Here is a 15,492-nt window from a genome sequence, read left to right as displayed (position 1 = left end):
CAGATGCCATGATCATAGTTTTTTGAGTGTTGAGTTTCAAGCCAGCTTTTTCACACTCTCCTCTTTCACCCTCATCAAGAGGCTTTTTAGTTCCTCTTCACTTCTACCCTTATAGTGGTCTCATCTGCATATCTGAAGTTATTGATATTTCTCCCAGCAATCTTGATTCCAGCTTGTGCTTCATCCAGCCTGGTATTTCGTATGATGTATTAGACATATAAGTCAAATAAGCAGGGTAACCATATATAGCCTTGATGTATACTCCTTTCCCAGTTTTGAACCAGTCAGTTGTTCCGTGTCCAGTTCCAACTGTTACTTCTTGACTCACAGGTTTTTCAGGAGACAGGTAAGGTACTCAGTCCTTTTTTGGGCTGATGAAACTGAGGAGATAACACTAATATCTTACTGCTTTTGTCAGAGTTATCTCCACACAACTGGATACTATTATCTGTATGTTCTTTGACTTCAGTATCGTTTTTCTCCTCACTGACTCTGTTGGAATCTGACTTTCTTTGTATTTTATCTACATAATTCATTTTTCATTGATAAATAACACTGCTACTTTTCATTGATAAGTGTGCTGTGCTTTACTTACACTAAGTAAGCACTATCTTGTTTTTGATGGATCGTTTCTATCTGATTTGTCAAGGTTACTTGGAATTCTATTTTTATATTTATTTTTCAGGGAAGTTAGAAACCTTAACTTAGTTGGTAGCCACGAAATGACTGAGAATGTTTTAAATTCCATTATGACAGTCACTGATTTTAAAAAATTGTTATTATTGGACCCGGCAGTCTGGGTGCTGTGCTATTACTCCCCTGAGTTATGTCAAGCTATTTATTTTAGTCACTATTAACTAAAGATTTTTCTGTTTCTTGGTGTTTTTAAACACCACCAACATTGATAATCGTACTTTATTGCTTGAAACTAGATTTGAATGGTTTAGAATAATAATCTAGAGGGTTGTGGTTGGTGGTAGTAGAATAAACTCAATAATTTTTTAATTTATTCATGTAGCTTTGGTAGCATCATTTTATATTTTTAGTAGCAAAGTGAGAGAAAAATATAAGAAAGGCTTTGGATTGAGCTTAAATGTCTATTTTGTAGATATTTTGCTCAGTGCTGGACTTTGAGAATGTCTGTGCTTTGATTTTAATTTAATCATATCCTATTTAATATATGAATTTAATGGAATGTGTGTTTTTTTTTGTTATTGTCATTACAGATTTCAGAAGGTGACAATGAAACGTGAAGAAGTTACATTTCTACTGTGATACTTGAAAATTAGTGGCTGCCTACCAAATTTTCATGAAAATTAAATATGACTTAGGAGCATTTGATTTATGAAGGCTTATGATGTCATCCGTTGCGACAGAGAGCAAAATCCAGAGGGCGGTGAGCCTGCAGGGAGTTGACCCAGAAACATGCATGATTGTATTTAAAAACCACTGGGCTCAGGTAATGTGTGAGTTTCACCCTCTCTGCTGGTTAGGTCATCTTAGGGGTTTCTATTGGGCTGATCCATGGGTCCCTACCTGTGTGACAAGTAACTAGGCTTCCAGAAACATAGGGAGGAAACCTTTTTAGGTAGGAAGAAAAGCAAATTTCTCTTCTTGCTTTCCTAGAATAGGTAGCTGGTTAAAACCTTGCTTTTCATGAAAGCAATTACAGGACGTGAATGTTCCCCAGATATTTTTAGAGGAGCAGCAGTTGGCCCTCAAGTGACTTGTCTATCACTTTGCAATATACTTGACCATGAGTACATCCTCTTTCTTCCCCTTCTCCTGCTAATTTTAACTCAGTCCTTAAACTCTAACAATACTGAAAGACATATTTATTAAGTATTTGCCAAGTGCTGTCCTGAATACCACAGATGCCTTGTGTCATTTAATCTTCTTCACAAACTGGTAAGGCAGTTAGTTTTAGCTTCCTCATTTTACAGATGAGGGAATGGAAAATTGTTAGCTTGCCTGAGGTTATATGACTAGTGACTTTCCATCCAAGTACTTAGACCTTGGTCCCATGACTCGAAGAGTATGGGACCTCTGTGCTCTACCATTTTTCAGGCTTGTGGTCCCTCTGTCATTTAAGGAAGGAAGGTAGCTAGAAGTATCTGAATTCATTACAAAGCTGTTTATAAAAGGTTCTTTAAAATTATTATTATTCATTTTGACTTCTCTGTGACTCTTCTTGGATCTACTTATATGAATAATTAAGGGTTGAATGGTCAGGAAATTTACCAGCTTGCCCCTTCCCTCAGCGAGTTTACAAGGGGAAAAATAAATAAAATTGGCATTCTTTACTACTTGTCCACCGTTACACTCCCCAGGTGAGCTGGTAAGTGGCTATTTATGTGACAGTTTTTTAATGACTACCCAATTCCTTCCTGTGGCTGGAAATAGCACATAAGTTAAAGCACCGAGCCTGTAGATTATAGCAGTTACAGGGACACAGTTTAGATCAAAAACAAAATCAATTCTGCTTCTGGGTCATTAACACTTTGTAGCTTCTTGTCACTATTCAGTGTAAAGCTTCTAAAATTCTTTTTCTGCATTTCCCTTTCTCTGACTTTTAACTGTTAAAATCTTAATGGGTTTGCCCTGGATCTTAAGGGCACATCTGCTTTAGCAATGGGAAGAAAGTAATCCAGGAGTTTTCCAGATAATTTGCGTAATTACCCTTGGCTTTGCACTTGAGTGCTGACGCACAGCACCTTTTGTTTGGCGGCGCCCGTTTCGTCGCTAAGTTGTGTCCAACTCTTGCAACCCCTTGGACTGTAGCCCACCAGACTCCTCTATCCATGGGATTCTCCAGGTAAGAATACTGGAGTGGGTTGCCATTTCCTTCTCCAGGGGGTCTTCCTGACCCAGGGATCCAACCCTGGTCTCCTGCATTGCAGGCATATGGTTAACTGACTAAGTTACAAGGGAACTCCCTTTCGTTTAGTGCAGAAAAGTACTGAGTTGAGGGTAAGGGAAAGTTTGTCAGAGGGACTGGAGTCTAGTTATTAAACGTTTTCTTTTGTAAAGTGAGTGCACTCTTGGTCCAACTGTGTTTCAGCCATTTTTTTAAACTTTGGCCAAATTTCTTACCGTTAGTCTTGACTTTCTTTTTAAATAAATCTGGAAAATGCCCTCACTCTCTCTCTATTTCCCAAGGCTCTTGAGGGCCAACTGTTACCTTTATAAATAAAAATACTGGTTAAATCAATTAATGTAGACATCAATGTAATTATAGTCATCGCTTGGTATCTGTGGGGTATTGGTTCCCAGATACCAGCAGATAACAAAATATGGGATGCTCAAGTCCCTTATACAAAATGATTTTTCCGTATCACCTAGGCACATCTACACATCCTCCAAATCATCTCTAGATTACTTATGATAACTAATACAATATAAACACTATGTGAATAATTGTAAATACAATGTAAATACTTGCCAGTGTGCAGCAAATTCAAGTTACGCATTTTGGAACTTTCTGAAATTTTTTTCCAAATATGTTCCATCCATGATTGGTTGAATTTGCAGAGGTGGGACCCACAGATACAGAGGACTGACTGTATTGTTAAATGGAGATTTAGTGAGCCCAAACTTCAGCTACCTCACTATGGGCATCACAGGTGGGACACAGCAAAGTATAAGCCCTGGTCTGGGCGTTTCTTTTAAATTTATTAACTGGTGGTTAATTGTTTTACAACGTTGTATTGCTTTCGGCCGCACAACAACGTGAATCAGCCATAAGTTTACACATGTCCCCTTCCTCTTGGCCTCCCTGCCACCCCTCACCCCTCCCCACATTTAGATGGTCACGGAGCACTGGGTCGCGCTCCCTGTGTTACATAGGAGCTTCCTGCTAGCTGTCTGTTTCACATATGGTAACGGATATGTTTCAGTGCTACTCTCTCAGTTCTTCCCACCCTTTCCTTCCGCTTTACCGTGTCTACAAGTCTCTTCTCTATGACTGCATCTCTTTTCCTGCCCTGCAAATAGGTTCATCAGTACAATTTTTCTATATTCCATATGTATGCATTAATATATGCTATTTGTTTTTCTCTTTCTGACTTACTTCATTCTCTGCAATAGGCTTTAGGTTCATCCACCTCACTAGAACTGACTCAGATTAGTTCCTTTTTATGGCTGAGTAATACTCCATTGTGTGTGTGTGTGTGTGTGTGTGTGTGTGTGTATAGCACTACTTCTTTATCCATTCATCTGTTGATGGACATCTAGGTTGCTTCCGTGTCCTGGCTATTGTAAATAGCGCTGAAATGACCATTTGGGGTACCTGTGTCTTTTTGAATTATGGTTTTCTTAGGGTATATGCCCAGTATTGGGATCCTTGGATCATATAGTAGTTTTATTCCTAGTTTTATTTTTTAAAGTAATTTCCATGCTCTTCTCCATAGTGATTAATTCACATTCCAGTGCATGTGGGGGTTCCCTTTTCTCCACATCCTCTCCAGCATTTATTGTTTGTAGATTTTTTTGATGCTAGCCATTCAGATTGGTGTGAGGTGATAGCTCATTGTAGTTTTGATTTGCATTTCTCTCATAATTAATGTTGAGCATTTTTTTTGTGTGTGTGTTTATGGCTATCTGTATGTCTTCTTTGGATGTCTTTTTAGGTCTTCTGCTCATTTTTTGATTGGGTTCTTTGTTTTTCTGATATTAAGCTGCATGAGTTGCTTGTAGAGATTAATCGTTTGTCAGTTGCTTCGTTTACAATTATTTTCTCCCATTCTGAAGGTTGTCTTTTCATCTTGTTTATGGCTTTCTTTGCTATGCAAAAGCTTCCATGTTTAATTAGGTCCCATTTGTTTATTTTTGTTTTTATTTCCATTACTCTAGGAGGTGAGTCATAGAGAATCTTGCTGCAACTTATGTCAACGAGTGTACTGCCCATTTTCCTCTAAGAGTTTTATACTTTCTGATCTTACAGTTAGGTCTTTAATCCATTTTGAGTTTATTTTAGTGAATAGTGTTAGGAAGTGTTCTAATTTTGTTCTTTTACACGTAAGTGTCCAATTTTCCCAGTACCACTTATTGAAGAGATTGTCTTTTCTCCATTATATTTTCTTGCCATCTTTGTCAAAGATAAGGTACCCACAGGTGCTTGGGTTAATCTCTGGGCTTTCTGTCTTATTCCATTGATCTGTATTTCTCTTTTGTGCCAGTACCATCCTGTCTTGATGATTGTAGCTTTGTAGTATAATGTGAAGTCAGAAAGGTTGATTCCTCCAGCTCTAGTTTTGTTTCTCAAGATTGCTTTGGCTTTTCAGGATCTTTTGTGTTTCCATAAAAATTGTGATTTTTTTTTTGTTTTGGTTCTGTGAAAAATGCCATTGGTAACTTGATAGGGGTTGTATTGAACCTGTAGATTGTTTGGGGTAGTTTAATCATTTTCACAATATTGATTCTTTCAATCTAATGAACATGGTATCTTTCTCCATCTGTTTCTGTCATCTTTGATTTCTTTCATGAATGTCTTATAGCTTTCTGTATACAGATCTTTTGTGTCCTTAATTAGGTTTATTCCTAGGTATTTTATTCTTTTTGTTGCAATAGTGAATGGGATTGATTCCTTAATCTCTCTTTCTGATTTCTTGTTGTTAGTGTAGAGGAATACAAAGGTTTTCTGTGTATTGATTTTGTATCCTGTGACTTTACTAAATTCATTGATGGGCTCTAGTAATTTTCTGATAGTATCTTAAGGATTTTCTATGTCTATTGTTAGTTCATCTGCAAACAGAGTTTTATTTCTTTTCTAATCTGTATTCCTTTTATTTCTTTTTCTTCTCTGATCAACACGGCTAGGACTTCAAAAACTGTGTTGAATAATAGTGGGGAGAGTGGGCATCCTTGTCTTGCTTCTGATCTTAGAGAAAATGCTTTCATTTTTTCACCCCAGGTGGCACTGGTGGTAAAGAACCCACCTTCCAATGCAGGAGATGTGAGAGAGAGAGATGCAGGCTTGATTCCTGGGTTGGGAAGATCCCTTAGAGGAGGGCATGGCAACCCACTTGAGTGTTCTTGCCTGGAGAATACCATGGATAGAGGAGCCTGGTGAGCTACAGTTCACTGGGTTTCAAAGAGTCAGACATGACTGAAGCGACTTAGCATGCACATATAGGAAAAATGATTGTTGTGGGTTGTCCTGCATAGCCTTTCTTATGTTGAGGTAGGTTTCTTCTCTACCCATTTTCTGAAGAGGTTTTTTTAAAAATCATAAATTGGTGTTTAATTTTGTCAAAAGTTTTTTCTGCATCTTTTGAGATTATCATATGATTTTCATGTTTCAATTTCTTGGTATGGTGTGTCACATTGATTTGCATACATTGAGGAATACTTGCATCCCTGGGATAAACCCCATTTGATCATGGTGTATGTGTTGCTGGATTCTGTTCACTAGTATTTTTTTGAGGCTTTTTTGCATTTGTGTTCATCAGTGATACTGGCTGATAATTTTCCTTTTCTGTGATATCTTTGTCTGGTTTTGGTATCAGGGTGCCAGTGACCTCATGGAATGAATTTGGAAGTGTTTCTCCATCTACAATTTTTTGGAAGAGTTTGGGAAGGACAGGTGTTAGCTCTTTTCTAAACATTTTGATAGAATTCACCTGTGAAGCCATTTGACCCTGGGGTTTTTTTTTTTTGGTGGGGGGAGATTTTTGATCACAGTTTTGAATTCAGTGCTTGTGACTGGTTTGTTCATAGTTTCTATTTTCCTTTTTCAACCTTGGAAGATTGTACTTTTCTAAGAATTTGTCCGTTTCTTCCAGGTTGTTCATTTTATTGGCATATAGTTGCTTGCAGTAGTCTCTTATGACCCTTTGTATTTCTGCATTGTCTGTTGTAACCTTTCTTTTTTCATTTATAATTTTGTTGATTTGAGTCCCCTTATTTTTTTACTTGATGAGTTTGGCTAATGGTTTGTCAATTTTTTTTTCTTCTCAAAGAACCAGTTTGTGATTTTATTGATTTTTTATATTGTTCCTTTCATTTCTTTTTCATTTATTTCTGCTCTGACATTTATAATTTCTTTCCTTCTTTCCTAACTTTGGGGTTTTTTTGGTTGTTCTTCTTTTTCTAGTTGCTTTAGGTATAATGTTAGATTGTCTATTTGATGTTTTTCTTGTTTCTTGAGGTAGGACTGTATTGCTATAGACTTCCCTCTTAGAACTGCTTTTGCTGCATTCTATAGGTTTTGGGTCATTGTGTTTTCATTGTCATTTGTTCCCAGGTATTTTTTTATTTCCTCTTTGATTTCTTCAGTGACCTCTTGGTTATTCAGAAGCATATTGTTTAACCTCCATATGTTTGTGTTTTTTACAGATTTTCCCCTGTAATTGATATCTAATCTCATAGTGTTGTGGCCAGAAAAGATGCTTGATATGATTTCAGTTTTCTTAAATTTACCAAGTCTTGATTTGTGACCCAAGTTGTGATCTATCCTGGAGAATGTTCTGTATGCACTTGAGAACAAAGTGTATTCTGCTGTATTTGGTGGAATGTGCTAAAGATATGTTAGGTCCATCTATCCTAATATGTCATTTTAGACTTGTGTTTCCTTATTAATTTTCTGCCCATTAGTATAAGCAGGGTATTAAAATGCCCTACTATTGTTGTGTAAAATCCCCTACTATTTTTGATTCCCTCTTTTATGTCTGTTAGTGTTTGTCTTATGTATCGAGGTGCTTCTATGTTGGATGCATAAATATTTGCAGTTATGTCTTCTTGGATTGATTCTTTGATTGATAGGTAGTGTCTTTTTTTGTCTCTTGTAGTATTCTTTATTTTAAAGTCTGTTTTGTCTGATATGAGGATTGATACTCTGGCTTTCTTTTGATTTCCAATTGCTTGGAATATCTTTTTCCATCCCCTCACTCTTCGTCTGTGTGCGTCTCTCCGTCTGAAGTAGGTCTCTTGTAGACAGCATATATATGAGTCTTGTTTTTGTATCCATTCAACCGTTCTGTGTCATTTGGTTGGAGCATTTAATCTATTTAAATTTAAATTTACATTATTGATATATATGTTCCTGTTGACATTTTCTTAATGTTTGGGGTTTGTTTTTGGAAGTCTTCCTTTTCTTGTGTTTCCTGCCTAGCGAAGTCCCTTTAGCATTTGTTGTAAAGCTGGTTTAGCGGTGCTGAATTCTCTTAACTTAGCTTTTCTGTAAAGTGTTTGATTTCTTCTTCGATTTTGAATGAGATCCTTGCTGGACAGAATAATTTTGGTTGAGTTTTTCCCTTTCATTACTTCACATATATCCTGTCACTCCCTACTGGCCTGCAGACTTTCTTCTGAAACGTCAACTGTTAATTTTATGGGGTTTCCCTTGTATGTTACTTGTTGCTTTTCCCTTGCTGCTTTTAATATTTTTTCTTTGTGTTTAATTTTGTTAGTTTGATTTATATGTGTCTTAGCATGTTTCTCCTTGGGTTTATTCTGTATGGGATTCTCTGTTCTTCTTGGGCTTGATTATTTCCTTTTCCATGATAGGAAGTTTTTGACTATAATTTCATTAAAAATTTTCTCAGACCCTCTACTTTTCTCTTTTTCTTCTGGAACTCCTGTAATTCAAATGTTGCCACAGTTAATATTACCCCAGAGATCTCTGTGATTATCCTCAAGTTTTTTTCCTTCTTTTTTCTTTATTCTGCTCTTCAGCAGTTATTTCTACTATTCTCTCTTCCAGCTCACTTATCGATTCTTCAGCCTCAATTATTCTGCTATTGATTTCTTCTAGAATATTTGTAAATTCAGTAATTGTGTTGTTTGTCACTGTTTGTTTATTCTCTGTTTCTTTTAGATCCTTTATAAATGTATTATATGATTCTTACATTTTCTGCCTTGTGTTACTGAGATTTTGTATCTTTACTATCATTACTCTGAATTCTTTTTCAGGTAGTTTGCCTATTTTCTCTTTGTATATTTTGTCTTGTGAGTTTTTGTTCTTCATCTGCGTAGTATTTCTCTGTCTTTTCATTTTGTCTGACTGTTTTGGGTTTCCTTTCCCCAGGCTGTGGGGTCATAGTTCCTCTTGCTTTTGGTCTCTGCCCCTGGGGGATGAGGTTGGTCCAGTGGCTTGTGTCGGCTTCATGTTGGAAGGGACTTGTGCTCGTGTTCTAGTGGGAGGGGGTGAGTTTTTCCCTCAGATGGACAAGGTTGTTTGAGGTGGTGTGTTTTGGGGTGTCTGTGGGCAGCCTCTCTGCTTATGTTCATGTTCTTGTCTTGCTTGTTGTTCGGGTGAGGCGTCCCGCGCTGGGTGCTGCAGGCAGTTGGGTGGTGCTGGGTCTTGGATTCAGGTGGGGGTCTTCAGGGGAGTGCTCACTGATTAATACTCCCTGGGGTCAGGAGTTCTTGGGTGGTCTAGTGTCCTGGACTCAGACATCCCCTCCAGAGACTCAGACCCGACTTCTGGAACCAAGATCCCACAAACTGATTTGGCAATAAAGGGTATTAAAATAAACAAGCAAACAAACAAACAAACCAAAAAAACCCTGAGAAGACCCCCCCCCAAAAAAAAACAAATCAAAAAGAAACCCCCCAAACCAACTAAACACCAAAAACCCTTCCCAAAGAAACAGAAAAATGAAGCTGAAACAAATGATAAAAGCAAATTGAGACAAATAGAAACAAAAACAAATGAACATGCACAGACACACACACAAAGGAAAGCAAAACAGTCTAAAGAAAACAGAGTACAAGAGGGTGATCAGGTGAGTCAAGGAAACCAAAAATGATATCAACCAATTGAAAATAAAATTAACAACAACAAAACAAAACTAACTAAAACAGAAAACAGAAAACGAGACCAAAGGAGAGTGCCAACTGAGGAACAAAGCAAAGATAGCAAACAGACAAACACGGTGGAAAAAAGGAAAAAAAATAGGAAAGCAAAGTTAAATAGAAATATGTAAAAGAAGGTCTACATATATTAAGTGTGCTTCAGTGTGGCTCAGACGGTAAGTGTGGCTTAAGTGTGTGCTTAAGTGTGGCTCAGACGGTAAAGCGTCTGCCTGTGATGCGGGAGACTTGGGTTTAATCCCTGGGTTGGGAAGATCCCCTGGAGAAGGAAATGGCAACCCACTCCAGTTCTCTTGCCTGGAAAATTCCATGGACGGAGGAGCCTGGTAGGCTACAGTCCATGGGGTCACAAAGAGTCGGACACGACTGAGTGACTTCATTCACTTCACTCACAATCAGAAAGGGCTTCCCGGGTGGCTCAGTGTTAGAGAATCCATCTGCCAAGCAGGAGATGGAGGTTCAATCTCTGGGTCAGGAAGATCCCCTGGAGAAGGAAATGGCAACCCACTCCAGTATTCTTGCCTGGGAAATCCCATGGACAGAGGAGCCTGGTGGGCTACAGTCCATGGGGTCACAAAGAGTTGGACACAACTTAGCAATTGAACAACAAGCAACCATAAGAAAAGAACCCCCCAAAAACCCCACACAAATCCATAGAAAGCCAAAGTAGAAATATACAAAAGAAATTTAAAAAGTGTTATTAAAAAGTTTCCAACAGCCTAGATAGAGATTATAATAATAAAAAGAACAAATACAGAGGAAAAGAAAGTGAAGAACATCTAGAATCAACTGCAGAATGAATCAAAGTAAGAATAATGTTCTCTTGGATCTCAGCTGTCAGTGTTCTTTCCTCTGCTGCGAGTCGCAGTCCACGTCTGCCTCGCTAGGAAGCCTTAGTACTGGAGAGGGCTAATCTCTGGACCTTCTGTGGGGTCAGCTCAGACTCCAGTCCGACCCTACTCTGGCCCTGCTCCTGCATGTGCTTGCCTCCATTGTCCACAGCTGCCAGAGCTAGAGCGTTTTCTTTAGTGGGAACAGTCATTGTTCTTTTATATATTCCATCGACACAGAGTCTACCTAGTCGATCATGTGGATTTAATCTGTAACTTGTACAGCTAGTGGGAAGATTTTGATCCTCTTCCTTAGGCAGTCCACCCCTGGACCTCCATCATGGTTTTATCCCTTCCTCAATGTGGGTCATCCACAGGAGTCTGCTCCTGAGGCTGCCCTAGGGGACTTCGGTCTGCCTGGTGTGTGTCAGGCATAGAGGTGGGGTGGCGGCCTGGATCGTGTGGACCCTGGCCGTGTCAGGTGTGCAGGGAAGCCATTGGCCACAGATGCAGGAGATATGGTTCTATTCTAGTTCCTGGCAGCTGCTGCTCAAAGGACCTCTCTGGCTGGTCCTTCTATGTGGCTCAGCCCAGCAGGCACTCAAAGGGCAGCCCTGGCTGGGGTCCTTCTCTGTTGCTGAGCCCAGCAGGCACTCAAAGGGCAGCCTTGGCTGGGGTCCTTCTCTGTTGCTGAGCCCAGCAGGCACTCAAAGGACTACGCTCTCTGGAGTCTTTCTCCATTGGTCAGCTGCGTGCTGACCACTGTCAGGCCTGTGTGGAGAGAGAGGCGTCAGTGATGGCTCCTCCCCCTGTGTGTGACTCAGCAGTAGCGCTTTATCTTCATGGCTGCCCGGCGTTCCTCCAAAGGCACTCCCCGCCGTGGATTTCTTTTCTCCCATCCCTTCCGGCTGTCTCCCCGCAGTCAACAGCAGCCCTTGCCCCCGGATTGCCCTCCAATCCCCACTCTCCAGCTCACACCCGCTGCTCCTTCCGGTGGATTCCCATCCCTGTCCAGGGTATGTAGGGCCGTGGCGTGGATCAGCTGTGTGATTCTCACTCCACTGATACTAACACAGATTGGCTGCCTTACTCTCTGATAGCTTCAAATGCTTCCCTTCTGTTCCAACGGAATGTCCTGGATTCAGGGATCTCCCCCCTGCTTCAGCTCCCCCATCCCTGGCTGCAGATTGGTCCTGCTCTCTCTCATCCTCCTCCTTCCTTCGTTTGTCCTACCGAGTTTGCATGGATCGGTATATTCCTTTAGGGTGGTCAGGGACTTCTGCTCAGTGAGAAATTCATTCCCAATGCATCCATGGGGAGAGATGTACTCTACCATCTTGTCGACCTACTCCCACACTGTATTGTCGACCACCAGTCTGGGCTTTTAAAGAACAGTTAAGCTAGTTTGGATGGCAACATGAGATACATTATTATAAAATGAAAAATATTGATCATAGGAAGTAAGGAAGGGACTATTATGGATGGAAATGGCCTGTGGAATCCAGGAAGTGAGATTTTGTTAGCTTGACTGTGGGAAAAGGAGGTTTTGATGACCGAAAGGATAAGGATATATATATTTTTTCCTTTCTGAAGGGAGGGGTATTAGGAGCAAATGATCAGCTTTGGCTTTTTTCAGTGGTTTAAAAAAAATGGTGAGGAAATCAAGGCAAGGCAGAGCTGTGGTGCTAAGTTTGAGATAAGGAATGAGACCTTCAGTTGATAAAAATAAATGCTGTCTATTTATTGTTTTTGGAGTTTCATGCTAACGCTTTGCTGTGAGTTGTTCAGGCTGGAGACTCATTCAGATGAAGAGCAGTTGCAGAGGACTGGGAAATGAGCTACAATCTGACATAACCTCCTGTGACTAGTGTGATGTAGCCCCCAGGTTCCCCTGAGGCAACCCAAGGAAACCTGTAAGGCTGGGAGGAAATGTGATAGAGATAGAATGGTGTGACTGCATTCTGTTTACTGGAGTGTTCCATTAGCCAGCAAGTACCATGCTTCTTCAGATGTTCGATTAGGGAAGATGAGGGCAACAAAAGTCAGTGGTGTCCAAAGTTCTGTTTGTTAGGATACTTGAGTACAAATTCAGCATAACTAGCATATAGTTGACAGATTCTGTTCTCCTGTTGACTAGGAGCTTCTACCTCAGGGGTATCCACTTACCCACCAACACTTTCCAATCTGTCAGGGACCGCTAGTTACACAACCACCCATTATCCAAGGCTGTCCGTGATCACAGGGGTCACCAAAGGAGGGACCTTGAGTGCCACTGGTGCACTTGAGTTTCCTAACTGGTTCCAGGCTCCAGTGACCTCAGGGCATCCTCAGGATAGTTCTAGAGTGGACATCCCAGAGTAGTGGACACTGGAGAATCCAGGCTGCAGGAAGTAGCCTCTGGCCTGTACATCCTGTCATCTTCTGACATGTCGTTTTCTGCCATGGTAGCAATGAATCTAAGACCCAGGTCTGTCCAGCGCATTCCTGTAATTGGACACTTCAGTGGCTTCTGGCCACCTACATGCCAGGCTGGGAGATAGGGTTCTTTATGCCATGGCCTCTTTCACTCCTCATCTCTCATTTAATCTCCAAAAATGCAAAATCACTTGGAGTTCCTAGCCATCCCTTCTCCTGGCATCACACCTTCCCATGCCTCTCTGCCCCAGGCAGTTCCTCTTCTTTCTGCCTGGAATATACCTCCCCCTGGTTGGTGCCTTCCACAAGCCCCATTTAGAACATCATTTCCCCCAGGAAACCTTCTCTCCCCGCTTTTGTGTTCCCACTCTGTGCTCTGACAGCATCTTGAGTGTCCTTTCACAGTGAAACCCACCACCTTTTATGAAAAGTACAAGTGTAATATCTTCTTCCCAGTCTCAGTACAAGCTCCTCATGATCAGAAACCATTTATTTGTAGTTCACATAATCTCCAGTGCCAAGAATATTGTAGGCATATGTAGATGTTTAATAAATTATTGAACTGAAAGACAGGAAATATGAAATATAACTTTAGAAGAGTTAAGAGACTTGAAAAACAGACACCTGTATAAAACATTTGCTATAATTTGCTACTGGTAAGATCTTTAGACTTGAAAGAGAAAGAGTCAGAATATGCTTAGTTTATAGTCATCTAGAAGAACAGGTTATAGTCCAGCAGATTATTGTTTTTATCTCTTGCCTTTGCTTCTTCTGAATGGAAGAGAGAGCAGGACATAAGAAGCATTGGTCCATCAGACAATGAACTGCCCAACTGTATTGCCATATGAACTAACACCCTCCCCTCTCAGTTATTCCTAATGGCACATTTTTATTTGTAAAGCTTTATAGCCTTTGCTCTATTCTTTCTCTATCCTTTCCTTTCATGTGTTGAATCATTATTAGTCATATACTAAATGATGTCTGCTCTTAAAACCAAGAGACCAGAGGTTAAACAAACTCAATTAGAAATGAGAAATGCACGTTTCTGTGTGCTTCTTAATAGTGCAGAGCTTCTCCTTACTGCTCTCAGCCTCCAGAATATAAGCTGTTATATAATTTTTTAAGCTAAGAGCGTATCAGAGCTCAGATCATGTAGTGGTGATAAAGAAATGCTGGTGGATTTAGTAGCCATTTTCTTCTTGGAGGGGCTGGGGCTGAGAAAAAAACTGAATCTGGCTTGATTAAGTGAAATGTCTTCCTATAATAATGAAGAATAGATAATATGTTCTAAATAGGGTGACCTGTGCAGAGCACCAAGTGGCCTGTCTCCATTGAAGAAGCAGAGAGATCACAGTGAAGATGGCTTTGAGATCAGCATTCCCTGATTTCACCGCCAGGGAATTTCAGTCTGTTCCCTGTGAAATTCATTCTCTTGCTCTGTTCATTCTCACTCTTCTGTTCTGTGCCTGGTCACAGACTAAATAACAGAGGGAAATTACGTGAAGTCTTTAAGAGATGAAAGACCAGAAAATGTTAGAGAACTCTGTGATCAGTCTTCTCAATATCTTTCTTAGTAAAGCGATGTTTGTTAATATTTAAAAATTATATGTCTCTCTCCTCAGCTTTTCAAGTAGCTCTAGACTTGACAGTAGAAGGTAAAGCAGAACAAAAGCTGCGATCCTCAGAGGGCCAAGGCATTGAATTGAGCCTCTTAGACTAGCGTTGTTGAGTATGTTGAAATCTCAGAAGCTCGCCTACTGTATGCTTGGTGATAAGTCTGTTTTTGCTGTGCTTGGAATTACAGGGGTCTCTGGAGTATTATTACACAGATCATTACTCTTAACTCTCTAATACTGAAACTTTAGGAAAAAAAATTATGTATACCTAACTTAAGGGTTAGTTTACATATTATCTTATTGGTTGATGCTCCTACTGTGTTTCTGTATTATAGTGATTACTATACTACTCGGGCGGAGAAGGCAATGGTACCCCACTCCAGTGCTCTTGCCTGGAAAATCCCATGGACGGGGGAGCCTGGTAGGCTGCCGTCTATGGGGTCGCACAGAGTCGGACACGACTGAAGCGACTGCACTTTCACTTTTCACTTTCATGCATTGGAGAAGGCAATGGCAACCCACTCCAGTGTTCTTGCCTGGAGAATCCCAGGGACGGGGGAGCCTGGTGGGCTGCCGTCTATGGGGTCGCACAGAGTTGGACACGACTGAAGCGACTTAGCAGCAGCAGCAGCATACTACTCTGGTCCCAAGGAGGTGTGGCATGTAGATATAGTTTCTGCTTTATCCTGTTTAATTCTAGATTTAGATACATCTCTATAGTTCGGAATTGAAGCCGACATTAACCAGGTTCTGCAAGTACACATTTATTATTAGGCTGTTACCTTAATATAAGAAGAAATGATTGTGTAAAGATCTCC

The 15,492-nt window shown here is 40.3% G+C and overlaps 1 protein-coding gene across 3 annotated transcripts in view; it reads left to right on the top strand.

Moving 5' to 3' along the window:
- FHIP1A (FHF complex subunit HOOK interacting protein 1A) overlaps window positions 1-15,492 on the top strand; it is a 308,163-nt gene that overhangs the window by 187,057 nt on the left and 105,614 nt on the right. For all 3 annotated transcript variants that reach the window (XM_002694315.7, XM_005217478.5, XM_010813681.4), the window contains one exon: window positions 1,227-1,459. In XM_002694315.7, coding sequence (XP_002694361.1) covers window positions 1,355-1,459 — 105 coding nt within the window. In that variant the 5' untranslated portion in view covers window positions 1,227-1,354. The remainder of the gene's footprint in view (window positions 1-1,226; window positions 1,460-15,492) is intronic.

The sequence above is a fragment of the Bos taurus genome, chromosome 17 (genome assembly GCF_002263795.3).
Source record: "Bos taurus isolate L1 Dominette 01449 registration number 42190680 breed Hereford chromosome 17, ARS-UCD2.0, whole genome shotgun sequence".
NCBI lineage: Eukaryota > Metazoa > Chordata > Mammalia > Artiodactyla > Bovidae > Bos > Bos taurus.
This window is presented reverse-complemented; position numbering and strand designations above follow the sequence as displayed.